The sequence below is a fragment of the Pipistrellus hanaki genome, assembly GCF_964339955.1.
Source record: "Pipistrellus hanaki genome assembly, chromosome: 1".
NCBI lineage: Eukaryota > Metazoa > Chordata > Mammalia > Chiroptera > Vespertilionidae > Pipistrellus > Pipistrellus hanaki.
The window spans coordinates 75,601,301-75,616,164 of record NC_140503.1 but is presented as its reverse complement, the minus strand read 5'-3'; the positions used below and the strand labels follow the sequence as shown (position 1 = coordinate 75,616,164).

The following is a 14,864-nucleotide window of genomic DNA, read 5'->3' as shown; positions in this document are numbered from 1 at the left end:
GTCTGACGTTTAGAATCAAGTCAGTTTATACCTATACTCAAATGGAGGATATCACCCAAGGTGTAACACCAAGGGGCCATCTAGAATTGTCACTACAACAACTTCCCATTATTTCTTGCTTCTTCCTCAGACCCAGTTGATGACCTTGATTATTCTTACTTCACTGAGAAAACACGAAGCAATAAAAAATATGAAAACTTTCACAGACTCACACCAACATATATATATATATATATTTAATCAGCTGGCATGTATCATATACCCACATAGTCTACCTTCTCATTTGTTATGGGTGGTAAACTTTTCCTGCTCCTAAACCTAGTAATTTTTATTGCACATTAAACCTTGCCCTTTTTATTTTACTCAAAGACATCCTTCTGCAATTCTACCTTCTCTATCTTTTATCTGTCAATTGTTTTATCTCAGTGGGATCATTTTCATTAGCATACATATATCTATTTTTTCTCCTAGTTTAAAAGACAAAAACAAAAAACACAAACACACACACACACACACACACACCTTTTATCCCATTCCCCCACATGATAATTCATTTTAGAAAAGGATGTTTTATTTAAAAAATGATGCTGGTATACTTGACTATCCACCTGAAACAAAATAAATTTATACTCTACAATATCTACACATAAATCTCAATGAATTCAAGATTGAAACTATAAGACTATTTGATGAAATTATAGTGTGTGAAATCATCTTGAGGATGTCTTTCTTAGGAAGAAAGAAATCCAAAATATGAAAAAAATTGTTAAAATATTTTAAAATGTAAATATTTTATATATTTTGGTGTATCAGAATATATCATAAATAAGCAGAACATGATAATATCCTTGGAAAAATATGTTCAACCATGTGGCAATAAATTGGTAACTCAGACTATAAAGAGAACTTTTAGATTGGTATGAAAAAAACGGGTAAAGATTATATAAATCATCACCATGAGATTGTACTTTTTTCTTCCAGATAGACAAAATCATATGCATGTATATAATTCACATATATTAGTCTGTGTGTGTACAAATTAAAACTGTTGGCAAAGATATAGGAAATAATCATTCTCATCCAGTGTTGACCTAAGAAATGCTGTAACATTGCAGCTTTTGAGAACTTATCCAGTAAAACAATACACCAATACATAAAAATATAGACACAAATATTATATATTGCAGTGTTACTTAGAGGGGCAAAAGTTGGAAAACAACCTGACCTCTTAACAGGAGCATAGTTGAATAAATTGTGGTATTCAGAATATTATGCAGTGAAGCTATTAAAAGTAATGAGTTAGAGCCACATAAATTAGCCTAAAATAGTATTCATAATACATTATCTACAGAAAATTAAGTTGTTCGTATATAGTGCTACTTTTTCAGTGTCTTTTTTTTATTATTAATTAAACTTTTAGGGTGACATTGGTTAATAGTTTTATACAGGTTTCAAGTGTAAATTCCTATGATACATTATCTGTATATTGCTTTGTGTACCCACCACCCATAGTCACATCATCTTCTGTCACCTAGTTTTTGGATCCCTCTAACCTCTACCTCCTCTACACCACATTCCTTTTCGTAACCACCATACTGTTGTCTGTCTGTGTCTCTTGAGTTTCAGTTTTATATAACACATATGAGTGAAATTATATGGTTCTTAGCTTTTTCTGACTGACTTCTTTCCCTTAGCATAATATTTTCAAGCTCCATTCATGTCGCAAATGGCATTATTTCATTCTTACAGCTAAGTAGTATTTTATAGTCAAAAACATCTTTATTTATCATCAGAGTGATGACAAAGAGTATGGGTATTTATTTTTTTATATCTCTACATTTAAACTTTATTTTTCAATTAGAGTTTAAATGTATTAAATGTAGTATCTACGTTTTCTTTTCCTAGTTTTGTTTTTTATTCTCACCCCCAAGGACATGGTCATTGATTTTTAGAGATAAGGAAAATGAGAGAGAGAGAGAGAGAGAGAGAGAAAGAGAGAGAGAGAGGGGGGGGGTGGGGTGGGGGGGAATGCAACATTGACTGATTGTTTCCCGTATAAAACCTGAACAGGGAATGAGCCCACAATCTAGGCATGTGCCCTGACAGCGAGTTGAACTAGCAGCCTTTCGTTAGATAGGGATGATGCTCCAACCAACTGGGCCACACTAACCAAGGCTCAATATTTACCTTTTTAAAGATGTTGTCTAATAACCTAAAACAGGATAGAAAGGGTAATGACTTCATTTGTGGTAAATGCAGTGTTTTAAGGAATATAAAGCGGGAATTTCCCAAAAGATTGGGAAAGATTGCTGAAACCGGTTTTGCTCAGTGGATAGAGCATCAGCCTGTGGACTGAAATGTCCCGGTCAAGGGCATGTACCTTGGTTGCGGGCACATCCCAGTAGAGGGTGTGCAAGAGGCAGCTGATCAATGTTTCTAACTCTCTATCCCTCTCTCTTCCTCTCTGTAAAAAATCAATATATATAAAATGGTTGCGTAATATTTATATTTTTCTTAATATATCAAAGGTTCTCAGTCCTAGCTTCACATCAAAGTTACCTCTGGAGATTCTTATTTAATAGGTCTAGGATGAAATTAGGTATCTGTATTTGAAGAAGTAGAGAAATGTTTCCTGAAGCCTCTTGAGATATTTGGGGAATTGTGTTATTGTATGAAAAATTCACATTCACATTCCTTTATTAAAAGTGATGATAATTGTGTGATATGTTACACTGACTCTTTTCTCAAACTTTAATTCAAGGCTTTTTTCATGAAATAACACCCTTTGAAAATTATTTGAAAAATGAAATTAAACAAAAAATATCTGATTTGTACAAAAGTTGAAGGGTAGTTGTTTGCTTTATCATAGAGAACAGTAGGGATTTACTAATTAATACTATTTAAATCTATGAAGAGATATTATACAAATGATGATTATCTTTTCAGAGAATCATTAGTCATTTGACTATTGCCAAATACAGTTAGAGTTTCCCTTACCTTGGAGCTCTTTATGTATAGATTACGTTAGTATTTTTAAAAATTGTTGAGCAATAACCTTGCCAGAAAAATATGGAGAATGGTTAAATGGGCACTTTCTAACCATATTCATTCCATTTCAAACTCCTAATTTTGTTAGTGTGCTATGCTGTGTATCTGGTATGTATAATCTTCACACTCAGTGATGGAAATCAGAGGATTTCCCTGGGGCAAGTTAAGAATTACTGCTGAAAGCAGCATACCTTTAGTATGTTCAGGTTAAAATTATAACACACCATTTGGTAAACACCATGTTATGTGACCTTCAAAGGTTTTTTTAAAGGTATGATTTTGTATGGAGATATATTTATATTTATGAAAAGCCTAGGGCTTCTCACATTTTCAAATTGAAGAAAGTCTTGCACTTCAGGGGCAAAGAGGTAATGAAATAGTAACTCCGAAATGGTTCTTATTTTGTATCCCAAATATGGCTCGGATATTGCTAACAATGCATAGGTTGCTTTATCTAGTATTGGCTGTGAGGTAGGTAGATTTGCAATACTCCTTCTTTTTTGTCTATCTAGTAGGTAAAGGTCGTTTGTTTGTTTCATCAACATTCTTCTTGCAATCATAGCTAAGGTAGTCTTATACACAGCATATTCTCAAGACAAACATGCATGCTTTTATATAACCAAAGCACTTAGAGCCTCTATTTCATAACGTGCACTAGTCTTCTAGCTCTGTGTGTGTGTGTGTGTGTGTATACAGTTTATTTCAAATAAAGCCATATAAAATGGAAAATTACTAAAATAGGAAAACTCGGTAATTATCAAGTTTATCTTCAAGAAATTTAATTCTATTGGTATTTTGTTTAGCTATTGCCTTTTTCATCAATTAGATCATACAGTCTGTCTGTTACTCTTTAAAAATGTTTTTGAAAAAATGAGTTATTCTATTTCATTAACTAATTTCAAAATTTCAAATTGCTATTAGCCAAATAATAGAAATCATAAAAATTAATGTTTTTTATTTGTGATTAATTAAATAATAGAAGTGAACTACTTTATATATGGGAAGATAACTTAGTTTTGGGACTAATAACACCTTTTGTTAAATTGCAGACATTCTTTTGTACCCTTTTATATATTAGTTAATATCTGTTTTCATATCCCAAGTATAAATAAAGTAAGAATAATTCATGACATTTTAATTTCTTAATGACAGTCATTTGAGGCAATAATTATCAAGCTCCCTTTATGCTAGTAAGACACTGAAATGCAGACATCCATTATTTTTTTGTAAAGTATTGCCGTTAGAAAAACTGTTGGTGAAATTAAGATATAAGAAATGTTGAGCCGAAACCGGTTAGGCTCAGTGGTACAGCGTCGGTCTGCGGACTGAAAGGTCCCAGGTTCGATTCCGGTCAGGGGCATGTATGTTGGTTGCAGGCACATCCCCAGTAGGGGGTGTGCAAGAGGCAGCTGGTCGATGTTTCTCTCTCTTCAACGTTTCTAGCTCTCTATCTCTCTCCCTTCCTCTCTGTAAAAAATCAATAATAATAATAATAATAATAATAATAATAATAATAAAAGAAATGTTGAGTTAGTCCAGCTGGCATGGCTCAGTGGTTGAGCATCAAGTATGAACCAGGAGGAGGTCACAGTTCAATTCCCAGTTAGGGCACATGCCCAGGTTGCGGGGTGGATCCCCAATGTGGGGCATGCAGGAGGCAGCATCAGTGATTCTGTCTAATCATTGATGATTCTATTTATCCTTTCCCCTCCTCTCTGAAATCAATAAAAATATATTTTTAAAAAAGGAAATGTTGAGTTAGATGATTAGTAAATATAAAACTTATACAAGCATCTAAAATTTGATTTTAATAATATTATAAATCCTGTCAAAAATATAGAACATATCAGTCTTTTCAATTAATTAATGATAATATTTTATTTTAGTGGTAAAAATGTATAAAGAAAAATTTTATAAAACAATTATTAAACTCTTAACATTTATAATAAAGAGATCAATCAAAGGACTTGTGTGCATGCATGTGAGCATAACCAACTGACACAGACAGGGGACAGGGTGGGGGGTGAGGGCATGTGCTGGGGGTTAGGGGTGGCTGGGGAGAGGTCAGTGTAACACATTAAACAATAAAGAATTTAAATTAAAAATATATGCATTTGTAAATTTTAAGAAATCTGGCAAATAATATAAAAGTTAAATATATATGTAGAGTTTGGATTAAACAGTGTCAAACTATATGTAGGTTAAACTAAAAGGGAAGATCAGAGATTGAATTTCAGATAAGAGTTTTTTCTTATCATGTAAACTATATTATTTTAATTTTTTAAGACCTGTATAGCAAAAGGAAATAGAAAAAAAAAATAATATCCCCAAATTAGGCTGCTGAATAAATAAATCCTGCAAAATCAGAATAAACAATTCATTTAAAATAAATTTAGTAAATTTCTGGTATTCGTTGCACAATTATTATTGAGTGTCTACTCTGTCCAAGGTACTGTTGTAAATATTGAGGATAGAGTGCTAATAGAATAGGATTAAAATCTTGCTCTCATGAAATTTATAATGAGCAGTATAATAAAGACTTCTAATATGTAAGTGTATATATGAATGATTGATTTTTAGAGAGAGTGGAGGGGAGGGGAGGGAGCGTGTGAGAGAGAAATATTTTTGTGAGAGAGATACATTAACTGGTTGCATCTCAACCAGGTCCTGGGTTAAAACCTGCAGCCCAGGTATATGCCTTTGGATGGGAATCAAATCTGCGATCTTTGAAGTGCGCAGGCCACGCTCTAACCACCAGCCAGGGCTGCTATCAGATTTCTAGAGGATTCTAAATCTGTGTGAGTAATTTCAGTAATTTACAAAAGATTAAAGCATCTGTACGTTGATCTTTTTGTATATGTCAATACAATTGCAGTAAATTTATTGAATTTTTCATTTTAAGTATGGTAAAGTAAAGATAGTTTTAAGAACCCAACGTTGTATTTCACACACATACATACACACACAACCATGATGGAATCTTTCAAATAATTTGCTATTTAGTTATGAAAAAAAAATGTATTTTATTTTTTCAACCATTATTCGCTTGGTAACCTCAACCAGGTGCAAATAGGAAATGCAAAAGTGATATTGGCCTTGCAGAAGATAAAATATTTTAGAAGAGGTAAATGTCTGTCTCTGATATAAGCCTGCATACGATAAGCAACATAATAAAAAATGTAGAGAACACTCTGAAAGTTCTGGTTTTAGGTAACCAGGATTGAGTTTATGAAGTACATTGCATTTTAACTCTTCTTGCAAGACATATAAGATAGAGATAAGAAGTCAAAAATGTATGACTTTAAAGTGCAAGAGCAGTGGGGAAATATAGGTAATATTTTATCAGTTGGAATAAATGAATAAACAGAGGCAAAGATATAGAAAAACACCTAATATAGGCTATATTCAGGAACTATTGTAGAAGGGAAAGTTTGGATTCAGCACAGGATAATAGTCCTAAAAGATGAAGCTGGGAGTACAGGTTGGCGACAGGGTATGGAGAATTTGGAATGCCAATGAAGGGAGCCTGGATAATGCAATGGTTAGTTGAAGGGGATTGTCCCTGAAGGCTCATAATGCTAAAATGAAAACTTCTCAACCACAATCTTACGAAGCCTGTCTGGTTTTATAAATGATGAAACTGAAGTGATTTGACAAAGGTCATCCAGCAGAGCCAGGGTGAAAGCTCGTATCTCCTAACTGCCAGTTCTAGATGCTTTTTTCTTTATTGATTAAGGTATTATGTGACCTTATCCCCCATTGCCCCATCACCCCCTGACTCATGCCCTCACTCCCCTGGTGTCTGTGTCCATTGGTTAGGCTTATATGCATGCATACAAGTCTTTGGTTGATCTCTCCTCTGTACCCCCACCCTCCCTATCTTCCCTCTGAAACTTGATGGTATGATCCTTGTTTCTCTGTCTCTGGATGTTTTTGTTCATCAGTTTATGTTCATTATATTCCACAAATGAAAGAGATTGTGTTATATTTATCTTTTTCTGGCTGGCTTATTTCGCTTAGCATAATGCTCTCCAGTTCCATCCATGCTGTTGCAAATGATAAGAATTCCTTCTTTATTACCACAGTGTAGTATTCCATTGTGTAGATGTACCACAGTTTTCTAATTCACTCATCTGCTGATGGGCACTTAGGCAGTTTCCAAATCTTAGCTATGGTGAATTGTGCTGCTATGCACATAGGGGTGCATATATCCTTTCTGATTGGTGTTTCTAGTTTCTTAGGAAATATTTCTAGAAGTGGAATCACTGGGTCAAATGGGAGTTCCATTTTTAGTTTTTTGAGGAAACTCCATGCTATTCTCCACAGTGGCTGCACCAGTCCGCATTCCCACCAGCAGTGCAAGAGAGTTCCTTGCCAGCACTTGTCATTTGTTGATTTGTTGATGATAGCCATTCTGAAAAGGGTGAGATGATATCTCATTGTCATTTTGACTTGCATCTCTTGGATGATAAGTGACTTAAAGCATGTTTTCATATGTCTCTTGGCCTTCCTTATGTCCTATTTCGAAAAATATCTATTTAGGCCCGTTGCCCATTTTTTTTTTTTAGGGGGGGTTATCTTTCTTTGATTAAGTTGTATGATTTCCCTGTAAATGTTGGAGAGTTGGAGATTAAACCCTTATCGGAGATAGCATTGGCAAATATCCCATGCAGTGGGCTTTCTTGTTTTGTTGCTGGTTACTTTTGTTATGCAGAAGCTTTTTATTTTGATGTAGTCCCATTTGTTTATTTTCCATTGCCCTAGGAGCTGTATTGGTGAAGACATAGACACTTTTTATTACATCACACATCAGGTAGGATAAAACAGTAAGACTGGGCAAGAAACATTTCAAGGAGGGGGAAGACCAACACTGCATAACAGGGAGCGAGAGAAGGTATGAATAGGTCCCACTTTAAAACCTGGTGTTGGTAACAGGTGAGTGATAAGGATATATGAGAAAAGACAACACGGTATTTTACAAAAGGTATTAGAAATGCTATGAAAACTTGATTTGGTTATTAAAAGTGAGGAGGTTAGACAGGATAGTAAAGAGTTAGAGGAGCTGATTTTTTATTCTTTCTGGATACTTGCATTCATATAGCTCTATGGCACATACAGGGTTGGGCAAAAGTAGCTTTACAGTTGTTCCTATGGAAAGAATAAACTCCATGTTTCACATACAACTGTAAACCTGCTTTTCCTCCACACTGTATTTTGTTAAGTCAGTACTTTTCAGGAATGCACTCATATATATATATATATATATATATATATATATATATATATATATATAATGTATATTAAATAAAAAGATATAATTTTTATATTTATTTTAGTCAGCAGTTCAATATACATACTTCAAAATGACAGAGACATCTCCATTGGACTTTACTATGCCTCAGAAATCTAAGGTATAAACCAGGGGTCCTCAAACTTTTTAAAGTGGTGGCCAGATCACGGTCCCTCAGAGAGCTGGAGGGCCGGACTATATGAACTACTAATTCCTACTGTAACACCTTGGCTGCACTCACTGCCCAAAAAACCTGGCGGGCAGGATCAGACTCCCCTGGGGGCTGCATGTGGCCCTTGGGCCGTAGTTTGAAGACCCCTGGTATAAACCATGATGGAAATGAAAGAGACAGCTCGTATTGAATCATTTGGGCATATCTTTATTAAAGGCAACTTAAGTAATCTACTTCTGTCACTTTACCAGTGCTGTGACATCTTGACTTTTAGAGCATCAAGAGCCACAATAAAATGTCAGTATTTTTTTTTTTTTGGCTAGGCATATAATACATGATATGATAAGAACATAAAAATAATTTCAAATATACTATTTGGTTGGTTGCAAATTACAGAAATCCAACTCAAAATGTCTTAAACAAAGGGGAATTATTGATTCTGTGTTGGCTTTATATTAGATTCGTATGCCAAAATGCTGTCAGAAATTTCTCTCTCTCCACTTCTAGAGTTTCCTTTTATATAGGTTAACTATTTTTAGTCGTTATTCCTCTCTCCATATGATGAGAAGACAGTCACTAGTAATGTCAAGCTGTGTTTTACTAGATTAGAAACAGGTATCACTATCCCAAGAGTTTCACCATATTCTCAGGCTAATTCTTATTGGACCATCATGTGTCATGTGCTCAATCCCAAATCAGTAAGAAGCTGAATGAATGAAATAACATGTATCTACTATTGAATTGCTTTATGAATGTAAGACCATATATAAGAAGCAACCCTAAATAGCCTAAATAAATATAGTGCATACTACTAATTGGGGTATTTTAAATTACAGTGGAACGAGTTTTGCATTTATTTTAAAGTATGGTTTAATGAAATAGTTCAATAGTTTTTCTGCCATGATGAAGAAGGCATTATGCCTTACAAACACTCTCAGACTTTCATAAGACCATAATGTGTTGAAGTTCTTATATGGCAGAGGAATAAATTTGTTTGTTTTAATGTTCATTTTCAATCAGAAACATATCAATATTAAAACTTACCTATTTGTTATTTTAAATACTTTTCATAGGATTCCCATAGAGGCTCTTTTGTGGTACCAGTCATACTAACATGGGTTTAGGTTTGTACAGGAACTTTACAACACAGAAATTACAGAGCAATTTTATGGGAATACCTGATAGTAAGGAATAGGATACTGTCAGTACAAAAATATGAAAGACATTTAAATATATAATCATCATCCCCCAAAGAATTTCTTACCCCTTCTCCTTCAAACTGGTGTTTGTATCTCTTTTGTATCAATACTTTTTACACTTTTCTGCACTGACACATTTACACATCTGTTTTCTACAACTCATCTAGAAGTTCCTCAAAGGCAGGGACAGTGTTTCATATGTCTGTTATCTCTAGCTCCCAACACAGGGCCTGGGCCACTTGGTAAATATTCCATAAAAGACTGGATACATGATAAAATTGTAGATCTTAGTTCCGAAGGGAAAATGGATTTGTAACTGTCAAGAACATGCCTGATTTAGTTGGTATATATTAATTTGTATGCTACTTAAGATCCAGTTCTTTCTCTCAATTATTTTGAAATACGAATACATATATTTGTGTCAGTTTGTTAACAAACTTCACCACAGCAAATGAAGCTGTGCATATGATTGAAATCTGATATTTATCATTTCAGTGGGGACACAAACACTGTCTATACACAGACTTTTCCTCTAGTAAATGCTGTATCCCTGTGTCTAAGAAGTAAGCAAGTAGGCTGTCTGTCTTATTCTTCCTGCTCCTTGTCCGTCCCACCCTCACCCCCACCCAGGATTCAGTTGCCCACCATCTCCAGGCTTCCACTCCGGTGTTTCACTTCTTCTTGGCTCTGACTTAACACATAAAATGGAAATGGACCACTGCTGTCTCTGAGATATCATACAAATGAATTCTTTTTTTTTTGTCTCAACTTCTTATTAGAGGGTCTGTTTTCTGTCTATGTCCATATTAGGTTAATATGAAGTGTGCCAATATATATTTTTAATCATTTAAGAAAAAAGATAGTGTAAATCTAAGAGACTTTTAATATATTTGTGTCAAAAATAAAAGTTGGGTGACATATTCCGTGGCTAGGCTATTAAATATTTATATTTATTAATGTGGAATTTGATAACATTTATGTTTCCTAATTTAATTTCTAATTTAATTACTAAGATAAGTAATCTTATGCAGAATTAGTACAATCTAAATTTAACAAGTGCTACATATTATAAATATTAATATGCAATTATTAATGTCTTCTTTTAAATTATAACACACCTTTAGTTATTTGTGGACAAATGCCAGTTGTGTCTACAAAATTTGGGGGTCACTTCAGTATTTGAATTATGGCTGACAATATTTTATATAAGTTATTTCAAATAGTTATAAAATAAATTTCAGGTAATGGTACTTATTGCAAAAAGTATTTTTAGTATAAGGATAGATGATATGGTGTAATTCTTTAACTTCTAAATATAGACTTTTAGTTTTTTGAAGAGTCTACCCACTGCTTCTAAACTATATATTATTTCAGAATTTTTTAGTATTGAAAAGAAAGAAAAATTATTGAAGAGAGAAATAAAAGAAAGGTAATGTGCAATTAAGTAAGTACTAGGCACACATTTGCAAGTTCTTTTGGGAAGGACGGAATTAGTACAAGAGTTTAAAAAGTAAGAAAGCTGTGGATGAATTAGATGTAGTATGAGACTGGTGTGCAGTATGTTTTCAACAATATTTTATTGCAAAATTGTTCTGATTTTTAAAAGTAATATTTATAAATAGTACTAATATTTGGCACTCAGAATTTAAATCCTTAAAAGTAAATTTTCTCAGTATTTTGTGTGAACAATATAAAATATAAGGATGATTCTAATTCATATTTATAATTGTTTTAAGATGTAACCATGGCTTAACTTTCTAATTATAACACTTTAACATGCATTAATTCAGCATTTCAAATAAATAATTTTCTATTTAAAAAAAAGCCTGTGAACAAATTAACATGTTAAAATTTTATTTCTCAGTCTACTTCTTAAAACTCAATGCTTTTAATCACATGAAATATGAGGGATGTATTTGACACTCTTAAGAAATGTTTCTAGAAAACTTAGATTTCCTTTAATTAAATGAAATGATTATATAAACAAATCTGAATGAAACAAAATTCTACTATGATTATAAATTATATGAGTGGAAAGAAAAGTGTATGTGTGTATGTGTGTGTTTATGTGCATAATATATGTACATATATTTATGAGGTGACCCTGTCTAGAATTTGAATTTATACTTCCACCATTTGTTATCATCAAGAGCAAAATGCCAAAAATGTGTAGCTGTTTCTTGAAAGTACTCTCACCAAATCTGTTGTAAAGATAGCATGGTATTACTTGCTAAAAATGAGCGAATTAAATATCTGATAAAATATCCAAACTAAATTCTTTCTCAAACTTTAACATATTGTTTCAGCCTGCCCATGTTAATGTTTGCGACAAGGAAAGCAACGCTTTAGTGCTTTGTTAGTGACACAACACACTCAGTTTTTCATCTACCCAATGAGTCATAAAGCAGTGCCATATTTTTTTTTTGTGCTACCAAAATATAACTTTAAATGTAAATATCTATATATTAATTTCAGGGGTTATGGAGGATGCCATACTCATTCTTTACTTTTTATTTTATTGTGATTAAATAAATCAAAATATGTTGATTTTTGTGGCTGGATGTTTCAATACAAATTGGCTAAAGTAATTATAATTTATATGGTTACACTGGAATGTTATAAGTATACATGTGACTGGAGTAATTCTTCAGTATCCATGAGTAATATGATTTTAAGCCCTATTTTAAAAATATAGCTATGGCTGCCAAAAAAAAAAATTATCTAGCTAATAAAATTAGTCACTTTACAAATTTAGATAGGATATGTAGGTAATATAATTCTCAAATCGCCTTAACCTCCTTAAAATTATTGAAATGTTTAATTACGTATAAATACTTATTGTTTTGTAGAGTTATATGTTGTGTATCAATTTAGTTGAAAAACTAAAATATTCTTAATTATTTTATTCATCTCCATTTCTGAAAATTTAGTTGTGAAACAAGTAAGGTATTCAATAACACAAAAATTGCTAGGTGATAAGGAACATGAAATTAATGTTTTGAAGGGGCTCAAGGTAGAACTTGCCTACTTTTTTTTTAACTAACTTTGTTCCTGCACTCTATTTTAATATGTTAGAGCAAAGATATTCTTAAAGTACAATAGGTACTTTAATTCATCAATAGCATTTTGATTTTGGAGCTATATAAAAATGTTAGCATTGATATAGAGTTATTATTCCCTGTTAAAAAACATACTGATTTCTTAGAACTTGTACTGCAAAATACACAGACTAAGGACAACTTTTTAAAAATAATTGAAAGCTGGAAATTGCTTTTTTTTTTATTTGAAAATCCTAATTTCACTATATCGTTGCATTGAAATATGATGAAAGTCACTTTAGAAGTTGTGATGTTTCCATCTTTCGTAAATTATATCTCAACTAATTTTCAATTTGTCATTTTACTTTTTCTAGGGTAGCGAAGTAATATAATGTATGTACGCAAAGCAGAAGTATTATTTATATGTATTTTTTTTGATTACAGGTAAAGATTATAGTTCCCAACAGCACAGCAGGTCTGATAATAGGGAAGGGAGGTGCTACTGTGAAGGCTATAATGGAGCAGTCAGGGGCGTGGGTGCAGCTTTCCCAGAAACCTGATGGGATCAACTTGCAAGAGAGGGTTGTCACTGTGAGTGGAGAACCTGAACAAAACCGAAAAGCTGTTGAACTTATCATCCAGAAGATACAAGAGGATCCACAGAGTGGCAGCTGCCTCAATATCAGTTATGCCAATGTTACAGGTCCCGTGGCAAATTCCAATCCGACCGGATCTCCTTATGCAAACACTGCTGAAGTGTTGCCCACCGCCGCCGCCGCCGCAGGGCTCTTAGGACACGCTAACCTGGCCGGCGTGGCGGCCTTCCCGGCAGTTCTCTCTGGCTTCACAGGCAACGACCTGGTGGCCATCACCTCTGCACTTAATACATTAGCCAGCTACGGATATAATCTCAACACGTTAGGTTTAGGCCTCAGTCAAGCGGCGGCAACGGGGGCTTTGGCCGCAGCAGCTGCCAGTGCCAACCCAGCAGCAGCAGCAGCCAACTTGTTGGCCACCTATGCCAGCGAAGCCTCGGCCAGCGGCAGCACAGCTGGCGGCACGGCGGGGACCTTCGCATTAGGTAGCCTGGCTGCTGCTACTGCTGCCACCAATGGATATTTTGGAGCTGCTTCTCCCCTAGCTGCCAGTGCCATTCTAGGAACAGAAAAGTCCACAGATGGATCAAAGGATGTAGTTGAAATAGCAGTGCCAGAAAACTTAGTTGGTGCAATACTTGGCAAAGGAGGGAAAACACTAGTGGAATACCAGGAGTTGACTGGTGCAAGGATACAGATCTCCAAAAAGGGAGAGTTCGTACCTGGCACACGGAATCGGAAGGTAACCATTACTGGAACACCAGCTGCAACACAGGCTGCTCAGTATCTCATTACACAGAGGATCACATATGAGCAAGGAGTCCGGGCTGCCAACCCTCAGAAAGTGGGTTGAGTGCCCCGATCACACGTCAGATTGTTTTAACCCCTCCTTTTACCCCGTTTTCAAGAAGGATGTACTGTACTTTGCAGAAGTGAAGTTTTTTTTTTTTCCTTTCTGTTATTAATATATAATTATGCAAATGAATGCGACTATGTTGACAATGTGTATATGTAAATAATATGTGTTTTACCAGATGTTTCATAGAAAGAATTTTTTCTTGACCTGTTTTGTTCTCTATACTTTGCTTGTGTATATTTGTCAGAGATGTTTCTAGTGTAAGATTTTAAGCCTGCCATTTTACCAGCATTATTGTAGTTTAATGATTGAATGTAGACAGGGATATGCGTATAGTTTTCAGTATTAGTTCTAGATAACACTAAATTAACTACTGTTAGGTTGAGTATGGCGGGGTCCGTGACCTAAAATGGAGTGAGGCCAAAGCACTGTCATGTAAGTCTTACTTCCTGCTTAGGGCACAGTGAAGTAGGAAACAATATTTTGAAAATATTAAGTTTTAAATTTAAAATGATCAAAAAAGCAATATAGTTGCATAAAAGCACTGTAAAATATTTTAAAAAGGTTAAAACTGTGGAAAATTATATTGGTAAGTTTACAGATCAATAAAAGCACCTGTTCTCCATCTGAACTAGACAATGGAAATAATGCTGCATGCTGGCCAC

At 34.1% G+C, this 14,864-nt stretch overlaps 1 protein-coding gene across 5 annotated transcripts in view; it reads left to right on the top strand.

Moving 5' to 3' along the window:
• The window catches only part of NOVA1 (NOVA alternative splicing regulator 1), a 138,639-nt gene that overhangs the window by 122,356 nt on the left and 1,419 nt on the right, over positions 1 to 14,864 (top strand). For 4 of the 5 annotated variants that reach the window (XM_084869947.1, XM_084869948.1, XM_084869949.1 and 1 more), the window contains one exon: positions 13,192 to 14,864. This exon is cut by the window's right edge and continues 1,419 nt beyond it. In XM_084869947.1, the coding sequence (XP_084726073.1) occupies positions 13,192 to 14,196 (1,005 nt within the window). In that variant the 3' untranslated portion in view covers positions 14,197 to 14,864. Of the gene's footprint in view, positions 1 to 7,812; positions 8,226 to 13,191 lie in introns of those variants that run through there. The other variant, XM_084869951.1, reaches the window with a different exon arrangement.